The sequence below is a fragment of the Mustela nigripes genome, chromosome 12 (assembly GCF_022355385.1).
Source record: "Mustela nigripes isolate SB6536 chromosome 12, MUSNIG.SB6536, whole genome shotgun sequence".
Classification (NCBI taxonomy): domain Eukaryota; kingdom Metazoa; phylum Chordata; class Mammalia; order Carnivora; family Mustelidae; genus Mustela; species Mustela nigripes.
The window spans coordinates 107124151-107145609 of NC_081568.1; the positions used below are offsets into that span (position 1 = coordinate 107124151).

The following is a 21459-nucleotide window of genomic DNA, read 5'->3' on the forward strand; positions in this document are numbered from 1 at the left end:
AGAGAGAAAAAGAGAGAGAGAGAATGATACATCAAACAAAATTTAGTAAGGCTGTAAAAGTAAGTTGAATTAGGAAAAGAAAGCTGTTAAAGTGCATTAGTGAGTTTTACCTTTGTCTTCAAGATAGTGAACAAAGACATGATTTGACCAGATTTACAGTTTAAGACAAATTCTCCAAGATATAACTGTTTTAGCTATTTAAAAGCTATAGCAATAATCTAGGGAAGGGATTATGCAAATGCTGTGGATGCAGAGAATTATTGGAGAGTTTAAGCCTTTTAGGGAGTGCTGATTGAATGTGCAACATGAAGTTTGGGAAGGCATCAAAAATGATTCCCAGTTTGGCTTTTGGCAAGTTATGGGGTAGTGGCATTATAAAGGCTTTGTCCTGAGATTGCACATTACTAAGACAGCATGCTGTAAATGAGAAGTTAAGACATTGCCAATCGTGATTGCTAAGAGCGATTTTGAAGCTTGCCAAACAAGCTTCATATAGAAAATCTAATGTAAAGGGTATACCTTTATAATAAGCTGTAATAAATTTCCCAGTGTTACTGTCTGTCAAATCAGTGCTTAAAATTATTTTGCTGTTGTTTGTCTAGTTTTGAGTATTAAGGTAAAAGCATGTGTAATTATTTGTCTTGGAATAAAAACTTTACAGGATTTTAATTTTTTAAATTTTTTATTTCTTTTAATTTTATTTATTTATTTGACAGACAGAGATCACAAGTAGACAGAGAGGCAGGCAGAGAGAGAGGAAGGGAAGCCGGCTCCTGCTGAGCAGAGAGCCTGATGCGGGGCTTGATCCCAGGACCCTGGGATCATGACCTGAGCCAAAGGCAGAGGCTTTAACCCACTGAGCCACCCAGGCACCCCCTTTACAGGATTTATATTGAAAAATAAAAAAGTCTATAAACAAAAAATCCTTACATTGCCCATTTAAAATAAAGATGTAATGTAAAGAAAAATGTGGATGTTTGGAAATGAAATTTCTGGGAAAAAAAAAAGACTTTCTCATTTGGGCAAGACATTTTTCTTAATTTAATTTTTAAAAAATTAACATATAATGTACTGTTTGTTCCAGGGGCACAGGACTGTAAATCTTCATACGTACATACTTCACAGCACTCACCATAACATATACCTTACCCAATGTCCATAACCTAGCCACCCTCTTCATATCCCCTCCCCCGGCAACCCTCAGTTTGTTTCGTGAGATTAGGAGTTACTTATGGTTTGTCTCCCTCCTGATTCCATCTTGTTTCATTTTTTCCTTCCCTACCCACAAACCCCCCCAGTCTGCTTCTCAAATTCCTCATATCAGGGAGATCATATGATAATTATCTTTCTCTGATTGACTTATTTCACTCAGCATAATACCTTCTAGTTTCATCCACGTCATTGCAAATGGCAAGATTTCATTTCTTTTAATAGCTGGGTAGTATGCCATCACATATATATACACCACCTCTTCTTTATCCAGTCATCTGTTGATGGACATCTAGGTTCTTGCCATAGTTTGGCTATTGTGGACATTGCTGCTATAAACATTTGGGTGCACGTGGCCTTTCAGATCACTACATTTGTATCTTTAGGGTAAATACCCAGTAGTGCGATTGCTGGGTCATAGTGTAGCTGTGTTTTCAACTTTTTGAGGACCCTCCATGCTGTTTTCCAGAGTGGCTGCACCAGCTTGCATTCCCAACAGTGTAGGAGGGTTCCTTTTCTCCACATCCTTGCCAGCCTAATGTGTTAATTTTAGCCATTCTGACTGGTGTAACGTGGTATCTCATTGTGGTTTTGATTTGTGTTTCCCTGATGCCGAGTGATGTGGAGCACTTTTTCATGGGTCGCTGGCCATCTGGATGTCATCTTTGCAGAAATGTCTGTTCATGCCCTCTGCCCATTTCTTGATTGGATTCTTTGTTCTTTGGGTGTTGAGATTGATAAGTTCTTTATAGATTTTAGATACTAGCCCTTTATCTGACATGTCATTTGCGAATATCTTCTCCCATTCTGTCAGTTGTCTTTTAGTTTTGTTGACTGTTTCCTTTGCTGTGTAAAAGCGTTTGATCTTGATGAAGTCCTAGTAGTTCATTTTTGCCTGCTTTCCTTGCCTTTGGCGATGTTCCTAGGAAGAAGTTGCTGTGGCTAAGGTCGAAGAGGTTGCTGCCTGTGTTCTCCTCAAGGATTTTGATGGATTCCTTTCTCACATTGAGGTCCTTCATCCATTTTGAGTCTATTTTTGTGTGTGGTGCAAGGAAATGGTCCCAGTTTCATTTTTCTGCCTGTAGCTGTCCAATTTTCCCAACACCATTTGTTGAAGAGACAGTCTTTTTTCCAATGGAAATTCTTTTCTGCTTTGTCAAGATTAGTTGACCATAGAGTTGAGGATCTGTTTCTGGGCTCTGTTATGTCCCATTGATGTATGTGTCTGTTTTTGTGCCAGTACCATACTGTCTTGATGATGACGATGTATGTGTCTGTTTTTGTGCCAGTACCATACTGTCTTGATGATGACAGCTTTGTAATAGAGCTTGAAGTCTGGAATTGTGATGCCACCAACTTTGGCTTTCTTTTTCAACATTCCTCTGGCTATTCGGGGTCTTTTCTAGTTCCATATAAATTTTAGGATTATTTTTTCCATTTCTTTGAAAAAAATTGATGGTATTTTGATAGATACTTCATTAAACATGTAGATTGCTTTAGGTAGCAGAGACATTTTCACAATATTTGTTCTTCTGATCCACGAGTATGGAACATTTTTCCATTTCTTTGCGTCTTCCTCAATTTCTTTCATGAGTACTTTATAGTTTTCTGAGTACAGATTCTTTGCCTCTTTGGTTAGGTTTATTCCTAGGTATGGTATGTTTTGGGGTGCAATTGTAAATGGGATTGACTCCTTAATTTCTCTTTCTTCTGTCTTGTTATTGGTGTATAAAAATGCAGCTGATCTCTGTGCATTGATTTTATATCCTGACACTTCACTGAATTCCTGTACAAGTTCTAGCAGATTTGGAGTGGAGTCTTTCAGGTTTTCCACAAAAAGTATCATATCATCAGCAAAGAGTGATAGTTTGACTTCTTTGCTGACTTCTTTTTGTTGTCTGATTGCTGAGGCTGGGACTTCTGTTACTATGTTGAATAGCAGTGGTGATAATGGACATCCCTGCCATGTTCCTGACCTTAGCGGAAAAGCTCTCAGTTTTTCTCCATTGAGAATAGTATTCGCTGTGTTTTTTCATAGATGGCTTTGATGATATTGAGGTATGTATCCTCTATCCCCACACTATGAAGAGTTTTGATCAAGAAACGATGATGTACTTTGTCAGCATCTATTGAGAGTATCATAGGGTTCTTGTTCTTTCTTTTATTAATGTATTGTATCACATTGATTGATTTGCAGATGTTTAACCAACCTTGCAGCCCTGGAATAAATCCCACTTGGTCATGGTGAATAATCCTTTATGTACTGTTGGATCCTATTGACCAATATTTTGGTGAGAATTTTCACATTTGTGTTCATCAAGGATATTGGTCTGTAATTCTCTTTTTTGATGGGGTCTTTGTCTGCTTTTGGGGTCAAGATAATGCTGGCCTCATAAAATGAGTTTGGAAGTTTTCCTTCCACTTCTATTTTTTGGAATAGTTTCAGGAGAATAGGTATTAATCCTTCTTTAAATGTCTGGTAGAGGGTTGTCTGGGGGTGCTCAGTGCGTTAAGCCTCTCACTTTGGCTCTGGTCATGATCTCAGGGTCCTGGAATCGGGTCCCACATCCGCTCTCTGTACAGAAGGGATTCTGCTCCTTCCCCCCACCCCCCACCGCCTGCCTCTCTGCCTACTCGTGATCTCTCTCTCTCTCTCTCTCTGTCAAATAAATAAATAAATAATCTTAAAAAAAATAAAATAAATGTTTGGTAGAATTTCCCTGGGAGGGGCTCCTGGATGGCTCAGTGGGTTAAAGCCTCTGCCTTCGACTCAGGTCATGATCCCAGGGTCTTGGCATCAAGCCCTGCATCAGGCTCTCTGCCCAGCAAGGAAACTGCTTCCACTTCTCTCTGTCTTTGCCTGCCTCTCTGCCTTCTTGTGATCTCTGTCTTTCAAATAAATAAATAAAATCTTAAAAAAAAAAAAAAAAGAATTTCCCTGGGAAGCCGTCTGGCCCTGGGCTCTTATTTGTTGGAAGATTTTTGATGACTGCTTCAATCTTTTTACTGGTTATGGGTCTGTTCAGGTTTTCTATTTCTTTCTGGTTCAGTTTTGGTAGTTTATACCTCCTTAGGAATGTATCCATTTCTTCCATATTGTCAAATTTGCTGGCGTATCGTTTCTCATAATATGTTCTTAAAACTGTTTGTATTTCTTTGGTATTGGTGGTTATGATCTCTCCTCTCTCATTTGTGATTCTTTCAAAGAACTAGCATCCAGTTTTGTTGATTTATTCTACTGTTCTTTGGTTTCTGCTTCATTGATTTCTGCTCTGATCTTTATGATTTCTCTCCTCCTACTGGGTTTAGGCTTTCTTGGCTGTTTTTTCTCCAGCTCCCTTAGGTGTAGGGTTAGGTTGTATATTTGAGACCTTTCTTGTTTCTTGAGAAAAGCTTGTATCGCTATATACTTTCCTCTTAGAACTGCCTTTGCTGTGTCCCACAGATTTTGAACCGTTGTGTTTTCATTATCATTTGTTTCTATGAATTTTTTCAATTCTTCTTTAATTTCCTGGTTAACCCATTCATTCTTTAGTCGGATGCTCTTTAGCCTCCATATATTTGAGTTTTTTCCAACTTTCCTCTTTTGATTGAGTTCTAGCTTCAGAACATTGTGGTCTGAAAATATGCAGAGAATGATCCCAATATTTTGGTACCAGTTGAGGCCTGATTTGTGACCCAGGATGTGATCTATTCTGGAGAATATCCATGTGCACTAGAGAAGAATGTGTATTCTGTTGCTTTGGGATAGAATGTTCTGAATATATCTGTGATTTCCATCTGGTCCTTGTGTCATTTAAGGCCTTTATTTCCTTGATCTTTTGAATGGACGATCTGTCCATTTCAATACAGGGGGTGTTAAAGTCCCCTACTGTTATTGTATTATTGTTGATGTGTTGCTTTAATTTTGTTATTAATTGGCTTATATAATTGGCTGCTCCCATGTTAGGGGTATAGATATTTAAAATTGTTAGATCTTCTTGCTGGACAGACCCTTTAAGTATGATATACTGTCCTTCCTCATCTCTTAGTATAGTCTTTGGCTTAAAATCTAATTTATCTGATATAAGGATTGCCACCCCAGCTTTCTTTTTTGATGTCCGTTAGCATGGTAAATTGTTTTCCACCCCCTCACCACCACTCCCCCACTTTAAATCATTTTCCTTATTCGTCTGTAGGTGGACGCTTAGGTTACTTTCATATATTGGCTGTTGGAGATAATGCTGCAATAAACATAAGGATACATGTATCTTTTATAATTAATGTTTTCATTTTCTTTGGGTGAATACCCAGTAATGGAATTACTAGATTGTATGGAGTTTCTGTTTTCATTTTTTAGAAGAGCCTCTATATTGTTTTCCACAGTGGCTACACCAACTTACATTCCCACTAGCAGTGCACAAATTTCCTTTTTCTCCACATTCATGCTGATACTAGCTATTTCTTGTCATTTGATTTTAGCCATTCTAACAGGTATGTGGTGATACCTCATTGTGGTTTTGATTTGCATTTCCCTGATGATAAATGATGTTGAGCATCTTTTTATGTGTCTGTTGGCCATCTTTGTGTCATTAGGAAAATGTCTGTTCAGGTCTTCTGCCCATTTTAAAATTAGATTGTTTGGGTTTTATTGGTGTTGAGTTGTGTAAGTTGTTTATATATTTTGTATATTAACCCCTTTATTGGATATATCATTTGTGAATATTTTCTGCTATTCAGTAGGTTGTCTTTGTTTTATTGATGGTTTCCTTTGCTGTGCAAAAGCTTTTTATGTTGTTTTAGTCCAAATAGTCTATTTTTGCTTTGTTTCCTAGCATTAGAAGATGTATGTAGAAAAATGTTGCTACAACTAATGTCAGAGAAATTACTGCCTATGTTCTCCTCTAGGATTTTTGTGCTTTCAGATCTCACATCTAGGTCTTTAATCTATTCTCAGTTTATTTTTGTGTATGGTGTTAAAAAGTGGTCCAGTTTCATTCTTCTACATGTAGCTATCCAGTTTTCCCTGCACCATTTATTTCAGGGCATTTTTTTTTACCAAAAGTAACTATTTGGTCTCACTTCTCCACACCTAATTTTATAGATTACAATAAAAACTCTCACAGAATTGCTTATAGTCATTTTGTCAGGGATTAATGGTAATGTGTAGGATCCTTCTGCAGTATTTTATTAACTCAGTATAAACATTAACTTAGTTATTTGACTGTTTGGCAGGGGATTTTTTTTTTTTTTTTTCAATCCTTAGTTAAAGTATTGCTTTAATCACATTTGGTTTGAAGGCTAGTTGGGACCCATCTAGCAGCATGGATCTTTTTGAAAATCTTTGCACAGTTTTCAAGGGAAGCCTCTGAAATTTAGCCTCATATTTGCCTTTTTACAGAACCACTATGAACTGGCTAAATTATATCACAAAAGCATTAACCTTATTATAAAGGAATTTAAAGAAGTGCAAATAGAATACTTTTTCTTAATGTATCAGAGGTATTCTAGAATTTCCTTCGATTGAACAGATACTGGCAAAATGAAGTAGAGAAGTACATCAGGTCACATAAACTCAGTCAAATACTTCTTACCCTTGTTAATCTTTAAAGTGAGGGTCTGTGATTTAGATTAGTGATTCTTATCTACCCATTTTACCATTTAATTATGCAACATTTTATTTTTGCTACTCTCATCCTATTCTTATTTTGACTTGCTAATTAAACTAGTTGTCTTGTCCTAGTTCTAATCAGTTAACTCAGATTCATTGTAGATAATATGCTGGTACATTAAATACATTATTATTATTATTAAATACATTATTTAAGACAAAACAAAACTGAAAGATTTCATATATTATTTCTGTAAAACAGGTTTATATTTCATTCGTTGTCTTTTTTTTTTTTTTTTTTTTTCAAAATTCTTACCAGTTCAAGGAAATCCTAAGCTCTGTAAAAAGTCTAGGTTTTATTAAAAGTTGACCCAAATAAAAAAAATAAATAAAAATTTCAAAACCTTTCAATCTCTATGAAGAAAATGCCAAAAAATGCCATCCATTGATGGAAAACCATACCTAACTCATGTACAACAATGAAAGCTTTATGTTGAGTCCAAACATTTCATGACATAGGTCACAGGCAGAGGCCGCTTTACAAAGCTGGTGAAAGCTGAAAAATTGTAGTTTTGTTTTCTGAAGACTCATTAACCATTAAAATTGCTTTCCAGTGTTTGTTATTTTTAACTACAAATGATATAAATTGAAGGCTAATGTTGTTCTTTCATAAACTGCTTTTCCTCACTGATATTTTTCTTAATGTTAACTGGTCTGGCAGCAGCAAGCATAGCTAATCAGTGGTATAGGGTTTTACATAGATTTGAAATAATTTTTAAGAAGTTTTTTTGTTAACATTGTTAGTATTTAAGCATTTGTATGAATCAACTAATATTTATTGATGGGTTACAGTGTGTTTAGAGATCAAACTAGTCTGTCTTGTACCAATAGTGAATAAGACTTTTGTAGCCCCTGCCTTCATGGAGCTTATAAATATTAAATAAATTATTACAGTATGATGAAGTCTAAGGATGTTGTGGGGCCATGTAAAGGACTTTTAAATAGGTCACAGTGTAGTTTCAATTTAGAAGTGCTATTTGAGGGGCATCTGGGTGGCTCAGTCTATTAAGCGTCTGCCTTCAGCTCAGGTCCTGATCCCAGGGTCTGGGATTGAGCCGCATGTTGGGCTCCCTTCTCAAGTGGGGAGCTTTTTTCTTCCTCTGTTTCTGCTCCTCCCCCACCAACTCATGTGCTCGCTCTCTTGCTCTGCTCTTTCTCTCAAATAAATTTTTAAAAATCTTTAAAAAGAAAAGAAGTGCTGTTTGAGTTCACTCCTTAGGATCCTAATATTTAATTTTAAAACACAGTCTTTTCTTGTTAATTCACTCAGAGTGAGGCTGGCCTTTTAATTTTCTCTTTTGGGAAATCTTCAGAGCCATCTGATACTGATGATTGTCCTTTCTTTTTTTTTTAATATTTTATTTATTTATTTGACAGACAGAGATCACAAGTAGGCAGAGAGGCAGGCAGAGAGAGAAGAGGAAGCAGGCTCCCCGCTGAGCAGAGAGCCCGATGTGGGGCTCGATCCCAGGATCCTGGGATCATGACCTGAGCCGAAAGCAGAGGCTTTAACCCACTGAGCCACCCAGGCGCCCCGATGATTATCCTTTCAAAAGGAATATCCTTATGGAGAAAAATAAGAAATCAAATTATAACTAGTACTTAATAATGGAAAGGAAATTTTGAAGCTTCACAGGTTAACTTGGAAAAAAATAAAAGGTTGGACATTTGCACCTACTTTAGAACTTTCAAATTAGTTTCTTTGTAATTGCTTATGTGTCTTACAATTTTTTTTGCAAATAGTAGTAGTCCTTCTGCTCTACTCAGCTAGAAAATTTTTGAATACCTGGCGGTGGTGTCTTCCAGGTAGTTCTTGACAAATAGAAAACAATTAATATGTGTTGAATAAGTGAAGGAATGAATGAATAGATCCTGAAGATTTAAAGAATTGAATTCATTTGGTATTAAATTTTTTTTGGTATTAAATTTTTTAAAAGTATTTTGTTTAAATCACATTGCTTTATAGGTACAGAATAATACTTAATATGTTCAAATTAATTTTTCTTAAGCGCTGTGAATAAAGTGCTGTGATAAAGTCTGTACTTTATCTTTAGTGGTCCACCCTGCCTCTGACATTGAAAGTATTGGATTTCCAAAGATGACCTCTTAAGTTACCTTAATGTCAGTAGGTATTTGTCATTACGTCTCACTTCCAGCTGTGCTGGCTAAAAGAGGAGCCTCACTTTTGACAAAGTATATGTATATGTATATGTGAATAACACACAGACACACACTCTCTCTCTCTCTTAAGTGTTTAGTGTGATGTTACTTATCAGTTTACTTGGTGATTGCTGATTAATAAGTTAAACCATTGACCTTTTGTGCAAGGTGGTCATCATTTATTCAGATTAGATTGTGAAAACTGGGTAGCAGCTGATTACAGATTTGAAAAAGCTCTCTTTGATGAATGGTGAGGGATAATAATGTTTGCTTGTTTGCTCAGATTAGAAATTTCCTACCTCCAGATAGCCCAATTTAAGATACTACTCACTGAAGTATGGTATGACCTACCTTATCTTAGCATTTTTTTTTCCTTCTTCAGCTTATCTTTATACCTGTCAGTTAAGACAAACTACAGAACATGAAGGAGCCCAAGTGATTGGTTTGTTGTTTTCCCTGGTGAAAGAAATAGTGGGTTTTTTTTTTCTTTGAATTTTCGGATTTACGTAGGGTAGCATCTTAAGTTTTGCATTTTGGGTTTCCTCTCTATATTTATATCTGTGGAAATAAAAAAGAATGACACTGAACAAAAACACTTCATAAAATATTTGTGAAATTAATAAATGAATAAAACAGTGAAAAACAGCCATGGCAGATGGGCTACTGTACATTCATAACACATAATAGTTCCATGAAAGTTGAGTTATTTTGAGTTTAGAAAACCATGAAGTCATCTTACTTGGAGTTTGTTTTTTTGTTTTTTGTTTTTAGTTGTTTTACTTTTATGTCTCTGTTAAGCTGTAGATGATAGCCTGAATATTCTTCAAATTAACCTAAATTCATCTCAGCTTGATCTTTTATAGGGATACACACACTTTTTAAATAATGCTTACATGCTGTAATCAAATATTTCTGACACCAGGATTTATAAAAACATTTTGTCTCATTTAATCATGGCAGATACCATGGTTAAAATATGTTTCTCATCTTCAGAACTTAAATTCTGTAATATGTCCAGGGTAAATGGCAGAACTAGAGATCCAGACCCAGGTCTTCTGATTCTTCTTTTTTCTACACCTCATTTAGGAGGCCATAAATAAATAAGTTTTGATTAAAAAAAAATTAAATATACATTTGAAAAAAGTTCAAGTCTTCCTATTTCTCATTATAACACTATTGGGTTATATTAGGTATATATCGAAGTACAGAGCATAGCTTCTAGCTGTAGGGTGTTTATAGTCCTTGATCTAATTGAGGAAAAAAAGAGATATACATAAAAAGAGAATAACAAAATAAGACCATATGCGTGAAGTGAGTGGTTCAGACTTTAAGCCTTGCAGAGAAAGGAGAGATTGCTGTGGATTGGAACTACTAGGGATGACTGCGGTGACCGAAGTGGGTCTTGTTGGAAAGGAGCACTTAGTTGAGCCAGTAGTTTACCAGGTAGTAAACTCATGGGATATATGCATGTTGCTGGCAGTTTAGGCAGCAATGTCATTTTGTCTGGACCTTGAGACATTGAGGGTACGCAGGGAAGCCAGCACTGCCTCTCATGTCTGAAATGCGACTGCCAAACTCCTGCAGTTCTTCTGTCAGATGAGAAGAAGTGTGGCTTTCTGTGGAGCCACCTTTCACAATAACAAGGCTTGTGTAAAGATTCCCCATTTTCTAGATTCAGTGAACCTAATGAGAACTTGAAATGCATCCCACAGCTCTGCCCATCAGTGTTTCAGCTGTAGTTAAGTTCATTGGCAATAGTTTTTTCTTATCTTTTGTTTTCTTTTAAAAAAAAAATTCTGGAAATGGTGAAAGACACATTGTCATGACAGAGACTGATACTAATAGTAAAAACTGAGAATTCTGGAGGTGAGATCTCAGGAAAAAAAAAATAAAACCTGGTCAATATTGAATTCATAGTCTTCTGGCTAGATTTGAAAGGTTGCTATTTTATTAGCATAGTAAATATGCTAATTTATTTAGCGTATCTCTGTCTCTTTTTCCCTCTCCCTTCTTCCTTGCTGCCCATTCTTTTCCAGTCATTTTCTATATCTTTCTCTCAAGAATGCTGTTCCAGCTAGGCCACACTACTTCTCATTATCCTTTGAACATTTGCCATTCTTTTCCAACTCTTTTTTCAGATTCTTTCTCATATGAAAAATGAGTATGTACAACTGGGTAATCTTAATATGAATTGATTTTTTTTTTCCTTAAAAATGGGATGTAGAGGGGCGCCTGGGTGGCTCAGTGGTTTGGGCCGCTGCCTTCGGCTCGGGTCATGATCTCGGGGTCTTGGGATCGAGTCCCGCATCGGGCTCTCTGCTCGGCGGGGAGCCTGCTTCTCTCTCTCTCTCTCTCTCTGCCAGCCTCTCTACCTACCTGTGATCTCTCTCTGTCAAATAAATAAATAAAATCTTTAAAAAAAAAAAAATGGGATGTAGTACTTGAAAGTGAAAACTTTGGTTGTTGCCCTTAAAAATATGCAAGGTTATAAATAATAGACAATTTGGAAGTCCCATGTTTGACTTCATAGATACAGATAGAGATATAGATTGACTTTAGATCCCTTCTGCTAAATATAAAATGGATTTACTCATTTGGAGACCCTGAACCATTTTTCACAGGATCCAATATCAGAATACAAATAAAGTATCCAGCATAAGACCAAATGAAATAAGACTAAACATTAGCACAAGTAAAGGTTAGAGGTAGGAGGGGTGGAAATTTGAGGACTGCTTGAGATGAGCAATTTAATACTTAGGTACCATGTATGGGACTTGTGCCTCTTTTTCCTGTTTTCTGGCATTGAGGGGTGGAAAGGAAAGGATAGGGTGGAACCTTTTCCTTTTTATTAAAGTCTATATAAATATTATTAAAATTTTCTTTTAAAGGAATTTATGAATTAAGAGAATCTATTATTATACAATTTGCTACTATATGTATATAATAAACTGAAAGAAAAACTGTTTCCCACAGTACAAAGACAAACAAAAAAAGATATATTTAATTTAAACAGTAATTAGCTTATATGCTAGTCCTTTTTCCTTGTAACAACATTACAAAGAGGCTACCCTATAATTGTGAAGACCTGACCTGAAATACTTGGTTATACACAACTTTTAGGTTCTTTGTGGTAAATAATGGTAGATACCAAGAAGCTAGAATGAGGAGGATAATAATAACAAATTACCAGATTAGGGTTTCCCCCACACACAATTATCAAATTAATATTTACTAATAAGTAAGTACAAACTAATTCATAAACCTGTTCTGTAAACTTGAAGAAATTCCAGCCATCTGTCTTTTTAGGTAGCTCAGTCACATAAAAAGTTCACTTTTGGCAAATAAAAAGATTCCTGAGGCAGAAGTGATGATTCTTCCTGACATCAGGCCACCAATTGTCTGGAGTTCATGACTGGATACAAAATTTAGCACAAGGTATCATCTCCAAGATTAAACAGACCTCAGTGGATTATAGCCTGTTTGTAAAATGGTGGAGAGTATCTCTAAAATATTTTAGTCAATTTTGTATATCTGGAATACATTTAATTTCCACTTATGAGAGCCCATATAGAATATTCATCATGCTTGTTTTCATGCCATGTGTTTACTAAGAGACACACATTTTTGTCATTCACTATAGTAATTAATAAATTATCTATTATTCATTGATATATAATGATATATTGCTTTTAGTAGACCCCTCAAGAGTATGGGCTTTGGGGCACCTGGGTGACTCAGTGGGTTAAAGCCTCTACCTTTGGCTCAGGTCATGATCCCAGGGTCCTGAGCTCGATTCCCGCACTGGGCTCTCTGTTCCGCGGGGAGCCTGCTTCCTACTCTCTCTCTGCCTGCCTCTCTGACTACTTGTGATCTCTGTCTATCAAATAAGTTTAAAAAAAAATATATGGACTTTATTTTTAGAATCTCAACAATCTGCTCCTGGGCTGTGCATTTTTAAAAAAATTCTTTACGTAAGTTCAATTCAGTTAATACATAGTGTCTTATTAGTTTCAGGGGTAGAATTTTATGATTCATCAGTTGCATGTAACACCCAGTTCTTATTACATTAAGTGCCCTTCTTCATGCCCATCATCCAGTCACCCTGATCCCCATTTATTTCCCCTCTAGCAACTGTCAGATTGTTTCCTAGAGTTAGAGTATCTTATGGTTTGTCTCCCTCTCTTTCATCTTATTTTATTTTTCCTTTCCTTTCCCCATGTTCATCTGTTTTGTTTCTTAAATCTCACATATGAATAGATCATATGATAATTGTCTTTTCTGGTTGACTTATTTCACATAGCATAATACCCTGTAGTTTTATCCATGTTGTCACAAATAGCAAGATTTCAGTTGATGGCTGAGTAATATTCCTGTGTGTGTGTGTACTATATCTTCTTTATCTGTTCCTCTGTTGATGGGCATCTGGGCTCTTTCCATATCTTGGCTATTTGGGACATTGCATCTATAAACATTGGGATGTATGTGCCCCTCTGAATTACGATTTTTGTATCCTTCGAATAAATACCAGTAGTGCAGTTGCCTGGGTCATAGGTTAGTTCTATTTTTAACTTTTTAAGGGACCTCCATACTGTTTTCTAGAGTGGCTGCACCAGCTTGCATTCCCACTAACAGTGTAAGAAGGTTCCCCTTTCTCCACATCCTTGCCAACATCTGTTGTTTCCTATGTTGTTAATTTTAACCATTCTGACTGGTGTGAGGTGGTATCTCATTGTGGTTGATATATATTTTCCTGATGCCGAGTGATGTTGAGCAAAATTTTCATTTGTCTTTTGGCCATTTGTATGTTTTCTTTGGAGAAATATCTGTTCATGTCTTCTGTCTCTTGACTGGATTATTTGTTCTTCAGGTGTTGAGTTTGATAAATTCTTTATGGATTTTGGATACTAGCCCTTTCTCTGATAAGACATTTGCAAATATTGTCTCCCATTTTGTACGTTGTCTTTTGATTTTGTTGATTGTTTCCTTTGCTGTGCAGAATCTTTTTATCTGGGTGAAGTCCAAGTGGTTCATTTTTGCTGTTGTTTCCTTTGTCTTTGGAGATGTGTCTAGCAAGAAATTTCTGCGGCCAAGGTCAAAGAGGTTGCTGCCTGTGTTCTCCTCAAGAATTTTGATGGATTCCTTTCTCACAATTAGATCTTTCATCATTTTGAGTTTATTTTTGTGTATGGTGTAAGAAAGTAGTCCAGTTTCATTCTTCTACATGTGGCTGTCCAATTTTCCTAACACCAGTTATTGAAGAGACTTTTTTTTTTCCATTGGGTATTCTTTACTCCTTTGTCTAAGATTAGTTGAATATAAATGCTTGACAAAATACAGCATCCTTTCTTGATAAAAACCCTCTATCAAGAGGGTTTGGAGGGAACATACCTCAACATACCTCAACATTGTAAAAGCCATCTATGACAGACCCACAGCAAACATCATCTTCAATGGAGAAGAACTAAGATCTTTTCCCCTAAGGTCAGGAACATGACAGGGATGTTCATTATTACCAGTGTTGTTCAGTATAGTACTGGAAGTTCTAGCCTCAGCAGTCAAATAAAAAGAAATAAAAGGCATCCAAATCGGCAAAGAACAAGTCAAACTTTCAGTCTTTGCAGATGACATGATACTCTATATAAAAAGCCCAAAAGACTCCACTAAAAAATTGCCAGAACTGGTAACACAAGTTCAGCAAAGTCACAGGATATAAAATCAGAAGTCAGTTGCATTTCTGTAGACTAGTAATGAAGCAGAAGAAAGGGAAATCAAGGGATTGATTTCCATTTATAATTATGCCAAAAACCATAAGGTACCTAGAAGTAAACCTAACCAAAGAGGAAAAGCAACTCTGAAAACTATAGAACACTTGTGGAAGAAATTGAAGAAGACACAAAGAAATGGAAAAACATTCCATGCTCATGGATTAGAAGAACAATTATTGTTAAAATGTCTGTGCTAACTGAGCATAATAAAAAAAAGTCTATGCTATCCAGAGCAATCTTCACATTCATTGCAATCCCTATCAAAATATAATTTTGATAGCATTTTTCACAGAGCTGGAACAAACAATCCTAAATTTTGTATGAAACTAAAAAAGACCCCAAATAGCCAAAGGAATATTAAAAAAGGACATCAAAGCTGGAGGCATAACAATTCTGGACTTAAAGCTGTGATCATCAAGACAGCATGGTACTGGCACAAAAACAGACACATAAATCAATGGAACAGAATAGAAAACCCATAAAGGACCTTCAGCTTAATGGGTTGTGCATTTTTGAGTTAGGTGCTAGTAGCTACTAGGTGAGCTAGGTTCTCACCCTGACGAACAACATACATTTAATTGCATTGTATTTTAAAGTAAATTCTAAACCTTATAAGAAATAGTATAACCAGGGCCTGTCTCGGTGACTCATTGGGTTACGCCTCTGCCTTCAGCTCAGGTCATGATCTCAGGGTCCTGGGATCGAGTCCCGAGTCGGGCTCTCTGCTAGGCAGGGAACCTGCTTCCTCCTCCCTCTCTCTCTCTTTCTCTCTGCTTGCCTCTCTGCCTACTTGTGATCTCTCTCTGTCAAATAAATAAAATCTTTAAAAAAAAAAAGAAATAGTATAACCATATTCCATATAAAACATGTCTTTGGGTGCCAATATATTGTCATTATTCGGAGTTTTGAAATGAATGGTAGAACTTTTTGGTAATTTCATTTTTTAAAATTTTACCTTAACATTTTAGTTTAAATCAGTTTAACATTATTACCTCCTAGATGTCCAACATATCATTAAATGCATTTTTTTCTGAAATGTCTTCTAACTCTGACATTCTTACTAGCTTTGTTAATAGGCAAGCCTGAACTTTGTTAATTGCTTATGTGACCGAGTAAATCCTGGGTGAGAGCAGACTGGGGAAAAAGATCAGGAAACCAGAGTTATTTTCCATAGTCATCTCATGGCTTAATAAAATTAGGGAAGTTGTTCAGCTTTAATGTGTTCAGAGAAACTCCCTTTGTTATCTATCCTCCTCCACTCCTAAAATAGTAATAGCTAGTAAAATAATATATGAGAAATGTGGTAGAACTTATGTGCCCTAATGACTTAAGTAGCTTTGGAAAGTAAAATATCCTTTGATCGCTATTGAGTTAATATTTGATCAAGGAATACTTTATCCACTAAGGAGACTTATTTTTTAGTTGTCATATGATAAAATATCAACTCAAAGTCTGTGTGATTTGGTCAAGTCATTAACCTCTCTAAAGCCTTGGTTTCTTCATAAGTAAAATAAAGGTAATAATAGTAATAAAATAATAAAGTAATATGTGTAAAACTCATAGAAAAAATGTCTACCACGTATGTTCTCAAAAATAGTAGCCATTTTAAGGCGGAGGGAAAGGCACCCAAAGAAGACTTTGAAGAGTGTGATCGACAAGTGTCCAAGTGATCTCCAGTCACCCAGAAGCATGGGCTGAAGCAAGTTAGAATTCAAAATACAGGCTTTTCTTCTAAGAGGTGGTGGATTTGTGCAATTCTACAGAATTGCACATTAAAAATAATAGAGCTTATGGGAGAAAGAATTAAGGTTTAGGCAGACCACTCAAAATCTGTGCAGCTTTACATTGTTGTTGTCAGTTCTCTAGTTACAATCCAAATGAAAATATTAACTCCTGTAACTCCTAGCAACATTTGCACCCAACATCACAGTCAGCTAACCATTTGCATCACGTTTCCTCTCGGATGGAGTAGGTGGCAGTTACTGAATGCACTTGATTCTAATAATTTCATGAACATTAAACATCTGATTCAAGCTACAGGGAGAAATGTATTCACAGCTTTCTATAACAGAAAGCTTAACTGTTGAAAAGTATAGGGTTCTTGATTCTACTAAACCAACCCTATTTGTGCTAAAGGAATTGACTTGTACAGAATTTTTGCCACTCATTTCCAGCTTTTTAGGACTTCATACATTGTTAAGGCTTTCTCATTAATTGGGATGAAAGCTTGCCCCTGATCACCTTCAAATGTTAACATGCTAGACAAAACTCATATAAACCCGCAAGACATCCAGAGTCCAAATTATATTGGTATTGTCCATTGTTTATCAATGGCAAAGGAGGTCTTTAATATAAATATGTATTTATATATGTATACTGTGTATTAGATGAATGAATTCTGAACTCTTCTTAAGCTCTTTGGAACCAAGTTGTTTATAGAGAATAAAAGAAATATAAATAAAACATGTTTCTCCTGTTGCTTCTGTTTCATGTATATCAAACACTTTTAAGGGTAGTTTAATGACTAAGTCATAGTAGAGACATCTGTTAGTGTTTTCTTAGATTTTTCCTGTGCTTATTCTCTGTAGTTGGCTGAAAAGTCTATGCAATTATCTCCGGATCACTAGCAGAAGTCCCCATTCCTGTTAAAAGTTACTGTTTAGTATCAATTTGATTTATCCTATTCCTGTAGCAGTATTTGCAACTCCCCTCCTCAACAAACACCTTTCAGGGGTGCCTTTCAGGCATTTCTGTCTAATTCTAGCATTGAAAGATCAAACTATGCCTTTGATGTATTTGGGAGGGTTTTGCGCAAGATAGGCAGAGACCATTTTGATCAAATTATTCCATGTGTATAATATACTTTATGCTTTATATTGCTATTAAAGTATTATAATCTAACTGGTCCACTTTTCCAAATGTTCATGAATTTTTAAAAAAATAGTTATGCTCTATTTTAAGAGTGTCACTTCATATCAGTGCAGCCAGTTCTTATGTACAAATTATATGCATAATTTTGTTGGGTTACACTGATTATGTCATTTTATTTTAGCTGCTTTAAGAGGAGATGATTCCCTTGTTTCAAGTCCTGATGTAGCGGATATTGCACCAAGTAGAAAGAGGCGGCAGCGGATGCAGAAGAATCTTGGGACAGAACCTAAAATGGCTTCTCAGGTACCTGGGCCTCAAGAAGAGGAGAAGTAAGTCATTTTGTTTTTTGCCAAATGATGAAATATCTTTAAAAAAAAATCTAATATCTGATCTCAAAAATTATATTTTTATTTCTAAGTTTACTTAAGGCTATTTTTAAAGAATAAAAATTGTGACTTGGAAAGTATAAAATGTTCAAATCAGTATATTTTCTCTGGTATTTGGTTAGTTCCTATTAACATTTAAAGCAGAAGCGCTAAAAATATATGTAAAATGTTTTTTTCTTGTGGTTTTTATAGATTAATTAGAAATGGCATGTAGATACTAAAAATATTAGAATCCAGCTTGTGTTCAGTAAAGTGTTTCAATCTAATTTACTGCTTTAAACAGACCCATATAGCATTTGAATGAGCTACTTGATTTGGTTATGCTTAGAATTTTCTCAAGTGAAAAGTCTCTTTCTAGTCATCTATTTCTTTCTATTAAACTTTGGAGTTACATGCTTTATTCTTAGAGATTTTCACTCTTTCATTCACATACCCTCCTTTGATCTGCATCCCAATTTATTTGTAATGAGCTGAGGACTTGGGATAATTAACATTTTATTATAGTGAAATAGTCAGCATTTATAAAGAATAATTATCAGTTGAATCCAAAATGAATGTGCACATCATTTGTATGTTTGGATATATGTATGTGTCCCCTTAGAATTTATTTATTTTCCTCTTTAAAAAAAAATGATGTATTTATTTATTTGAGAGAGAGAGAATGGGAGAGAGAGAGAGAGAAAAAGAGAGCATGAGGGGGGAGGATCAGAGGAAGAAGCAGACTCCCTGCTGAGCAGGGAGCCCAGTGTGGGACTGTATCCTGGGACTCCATGATCGTAACGCCCGAGCTAAAGGCAGTCGCCCAACCAACTGAGCTACCCAGGTGCCCCTTTATTTTTTTCTCTAAACTTTTTATTAACTCAGCAAATAGTTATTAAATAATAACCTTATGACAAATGATATTACAGATCAGTGATTTCACAGTGTGGAATAAGGATCCCTGGGGGTATCCATAAGCTCATCCCTTCTTCAATTTCATACCTGGGTGGAATATATTTCATATATTGCAATTAAAATAACATGTCAGATATGTTGAATGGAAGGACTTTTCATTCAAGCCAGCAAAGAAATAGATATGCAAAAGTGTAAAAGATTGCTCTCACAGGAGCTTCTTCTTGGGAAATATAATAATCTTTCATAAAGAATATGATTTTGTGTTATCATGTACTGGGTTTATTGTTATTTTTAAATGAATTAATAAATATATAAAAATTTTCTGGGTTTTACTTTGAATATGATACAGTCCACATAAACAAAAGGCTTTTGAGGTCCTCAAGAACTTTAAAAGTGTAAAGACATCCTGAGAGTCAAAAGTTTTAGACAATGAGGATGCCAAGACAGGCATAGTCCAAGCCTTCAGGAAACCAAGAGCCTGACAGGAGGGAATTTTCAAGTTTCTCGTTTAAAAATAAGTGTTGTAGGGGTGCCTGGGTGGCTCAGTGGGTTAAGCCGCTGCCTTCTGCTTGGGTCATGATCCTAGGGTTCTGGGATCGAGTTCCGCATCAGGCTCTCTGCTCAGCGGGGAGCCTGCTCCCCACCCCACCCTGCCTGCCTCTCTGCCTACTTGTGATCTCTGTCTGTCAAATAAATAAAATCTTTAAAAAAAAAAAAAAAAGCATTGTACAGTTAAGAGTGGAATTGGTTTGTGTGTGTATTTATCATTGGGTTTTTATTCTCTCCACAATTGGCCTGATCTATTGGTACTTGAAAATGCCTTTATGTTTTTCTGCCCTTATATCCTCAGACAATGCATATAAAAACACAATGTATACTAAACTCTTACTGATTTGTACTTATCATCTGAATGTATTTATTAGCTCATAAACTTCTGGCTTCATAGAATTTAAAGGTATTGCATTCTCTCTTTTAAATAATGAACCAAAAATATTTCCAATTTGCAAATATTAGAGCAGCCAGGCCATTCCTGTAGATTATTGTGGGGAAAAATAAAATTATAGTTTGAAGTATTCAGGAAACTCTGTACTTGATTCAGTCAATCTGTAAGCAAATGAGCAGTGAGAATCACTTCTGTGCCAGACAAACTGGATGTTGAGGATTCAGGAAGAGTAGAAAACAAACCCAGCCCCTGTCCTCATGGAACTTTTGGTTTAATTATTTTTTTGATAAAGATTTCAGGGTTTGGGTGAAGAATGAAATATATTCATTTTATGCTAGAGAGCTGAACCTTAGGTCTTTTCACTCTGTGTGTGAATGATACACAAGGTTTTGAGGTTACTAACATTTTCTCATTACATGATATTGCTCGTAACAGGTTTCCAAGATGCGCCGTACAGAGATGAAAAAAGTTTAGATCAGGATCAAAGCTAAATATTTTGTTTAGACTTTTTAGTAAATGTAGTGTATTTGTTTACATACTATCTATGTACAATTAATGTTGTGTTCCTTTTCTGTGTTTTCATAATCATGACAGTACTTATTTTGTATATTTTCCCTACTTTAAAAGTTGATAACAACTTTGAATTGTCTGTTAATTATATTACTTTGAACCTTTAGCCTCAACTGGCCCTTACAAGAAATGAAAAACATATGCTAGATGTCAGGAAGCATTTTAAAGATGAAAGGAAATCAATCTGATGGAGAATGGTTGATACCCTGCTTTACAATTCCTCTTCCTTTGCCCAAATAAAACAGAAAGAGAAATTGTGTTTTTTGTTTTTATTTTTGTATACTTTTGAGTTTTGTTTTTCCATTTTGAATACAGAAGGCTGAAATTTTATGGCTGTTAAAGTTTAAAGTCCCAGTTTTGTTTTGTTTTTTTATGAGTTTTTCTTAATCAAAAATATTAGAAAGCTTCTAGAAAACAAAAAAATAGGAACAAGCTCTTAACTGAAGAAAACTTAAGACCTTCTCAAATACAGATGATGAACCCTTATTTTATGTCTTTACATTCAAACTACTACCTATTTCCTAACTTCCCAAACATCTTTTTTCTCAGGTGACTTCTCTTATACCTCAGTTAGGCAAATATACTGGTGCTGTAGCCTCCCAAACAAATGCAGATGTGGGTGTTGACTCCTTAAGGTTGAAAAGATATTGGCCCCTAACTCTTAAACTTCTTAGTGTCCTAAGCCCTCTTTGTCAAATTCTGTGGCCTCTAGTTCCTTAAAATATTCCCACTTGGCATCTTCCATATATTTTCTTTGGCTTCTCTTGCCTTTTCCAGCTCTGTACCTCAAAAACAAAGTGGAGGAAGGGAAGATTACTCTGATTTAATTTTTTAAAATTGTATGTCTGCTGGACATATTTATGAAAGTCATTTATGCAAGTCATTGCCTCTTTCTGGAATTTCGTTTTCTCATTTGTAAAATGAAAGGATTGAACTAGGTAATCTGTAAAATCTCCCAATATCTGTAATTTTATTATACTTTTAACTACTACTTTTAAAACATGAACATGA

At 35.6% G+C, this 21459-nt stretch overlaps 1 protein-coding gene across 9 annotated transcripts in view; it reads left to right on the forward strand.

Moving 5' to 3' along the window:
* The window catches only part of XRCC4 (X-ray repair cross complementing 4), a 337294-nt gene that overhangs the window by 138308 nt on the left and 177527 nt on the right, over positions 1 to 21459 (forward strand). For all 9 annotated transcript variants that reach the window (XR_009407544.1, XM_059418190.1, XM_059418187.1 and 6 more), the window contains one exon: positions 17837 to 17984. Coding sequence is in view for 8 of the 9 variants with exons in the window: in XM_059418190.1 (XP_059274173.1) it covers positions 17837 to 17984 (148 nt within the window). In the remaining variant the exon portion in view is untranslated. The remainder of the gene's footprint in view (positions 1 to 17836; positions 17985 to 21459) is intronic.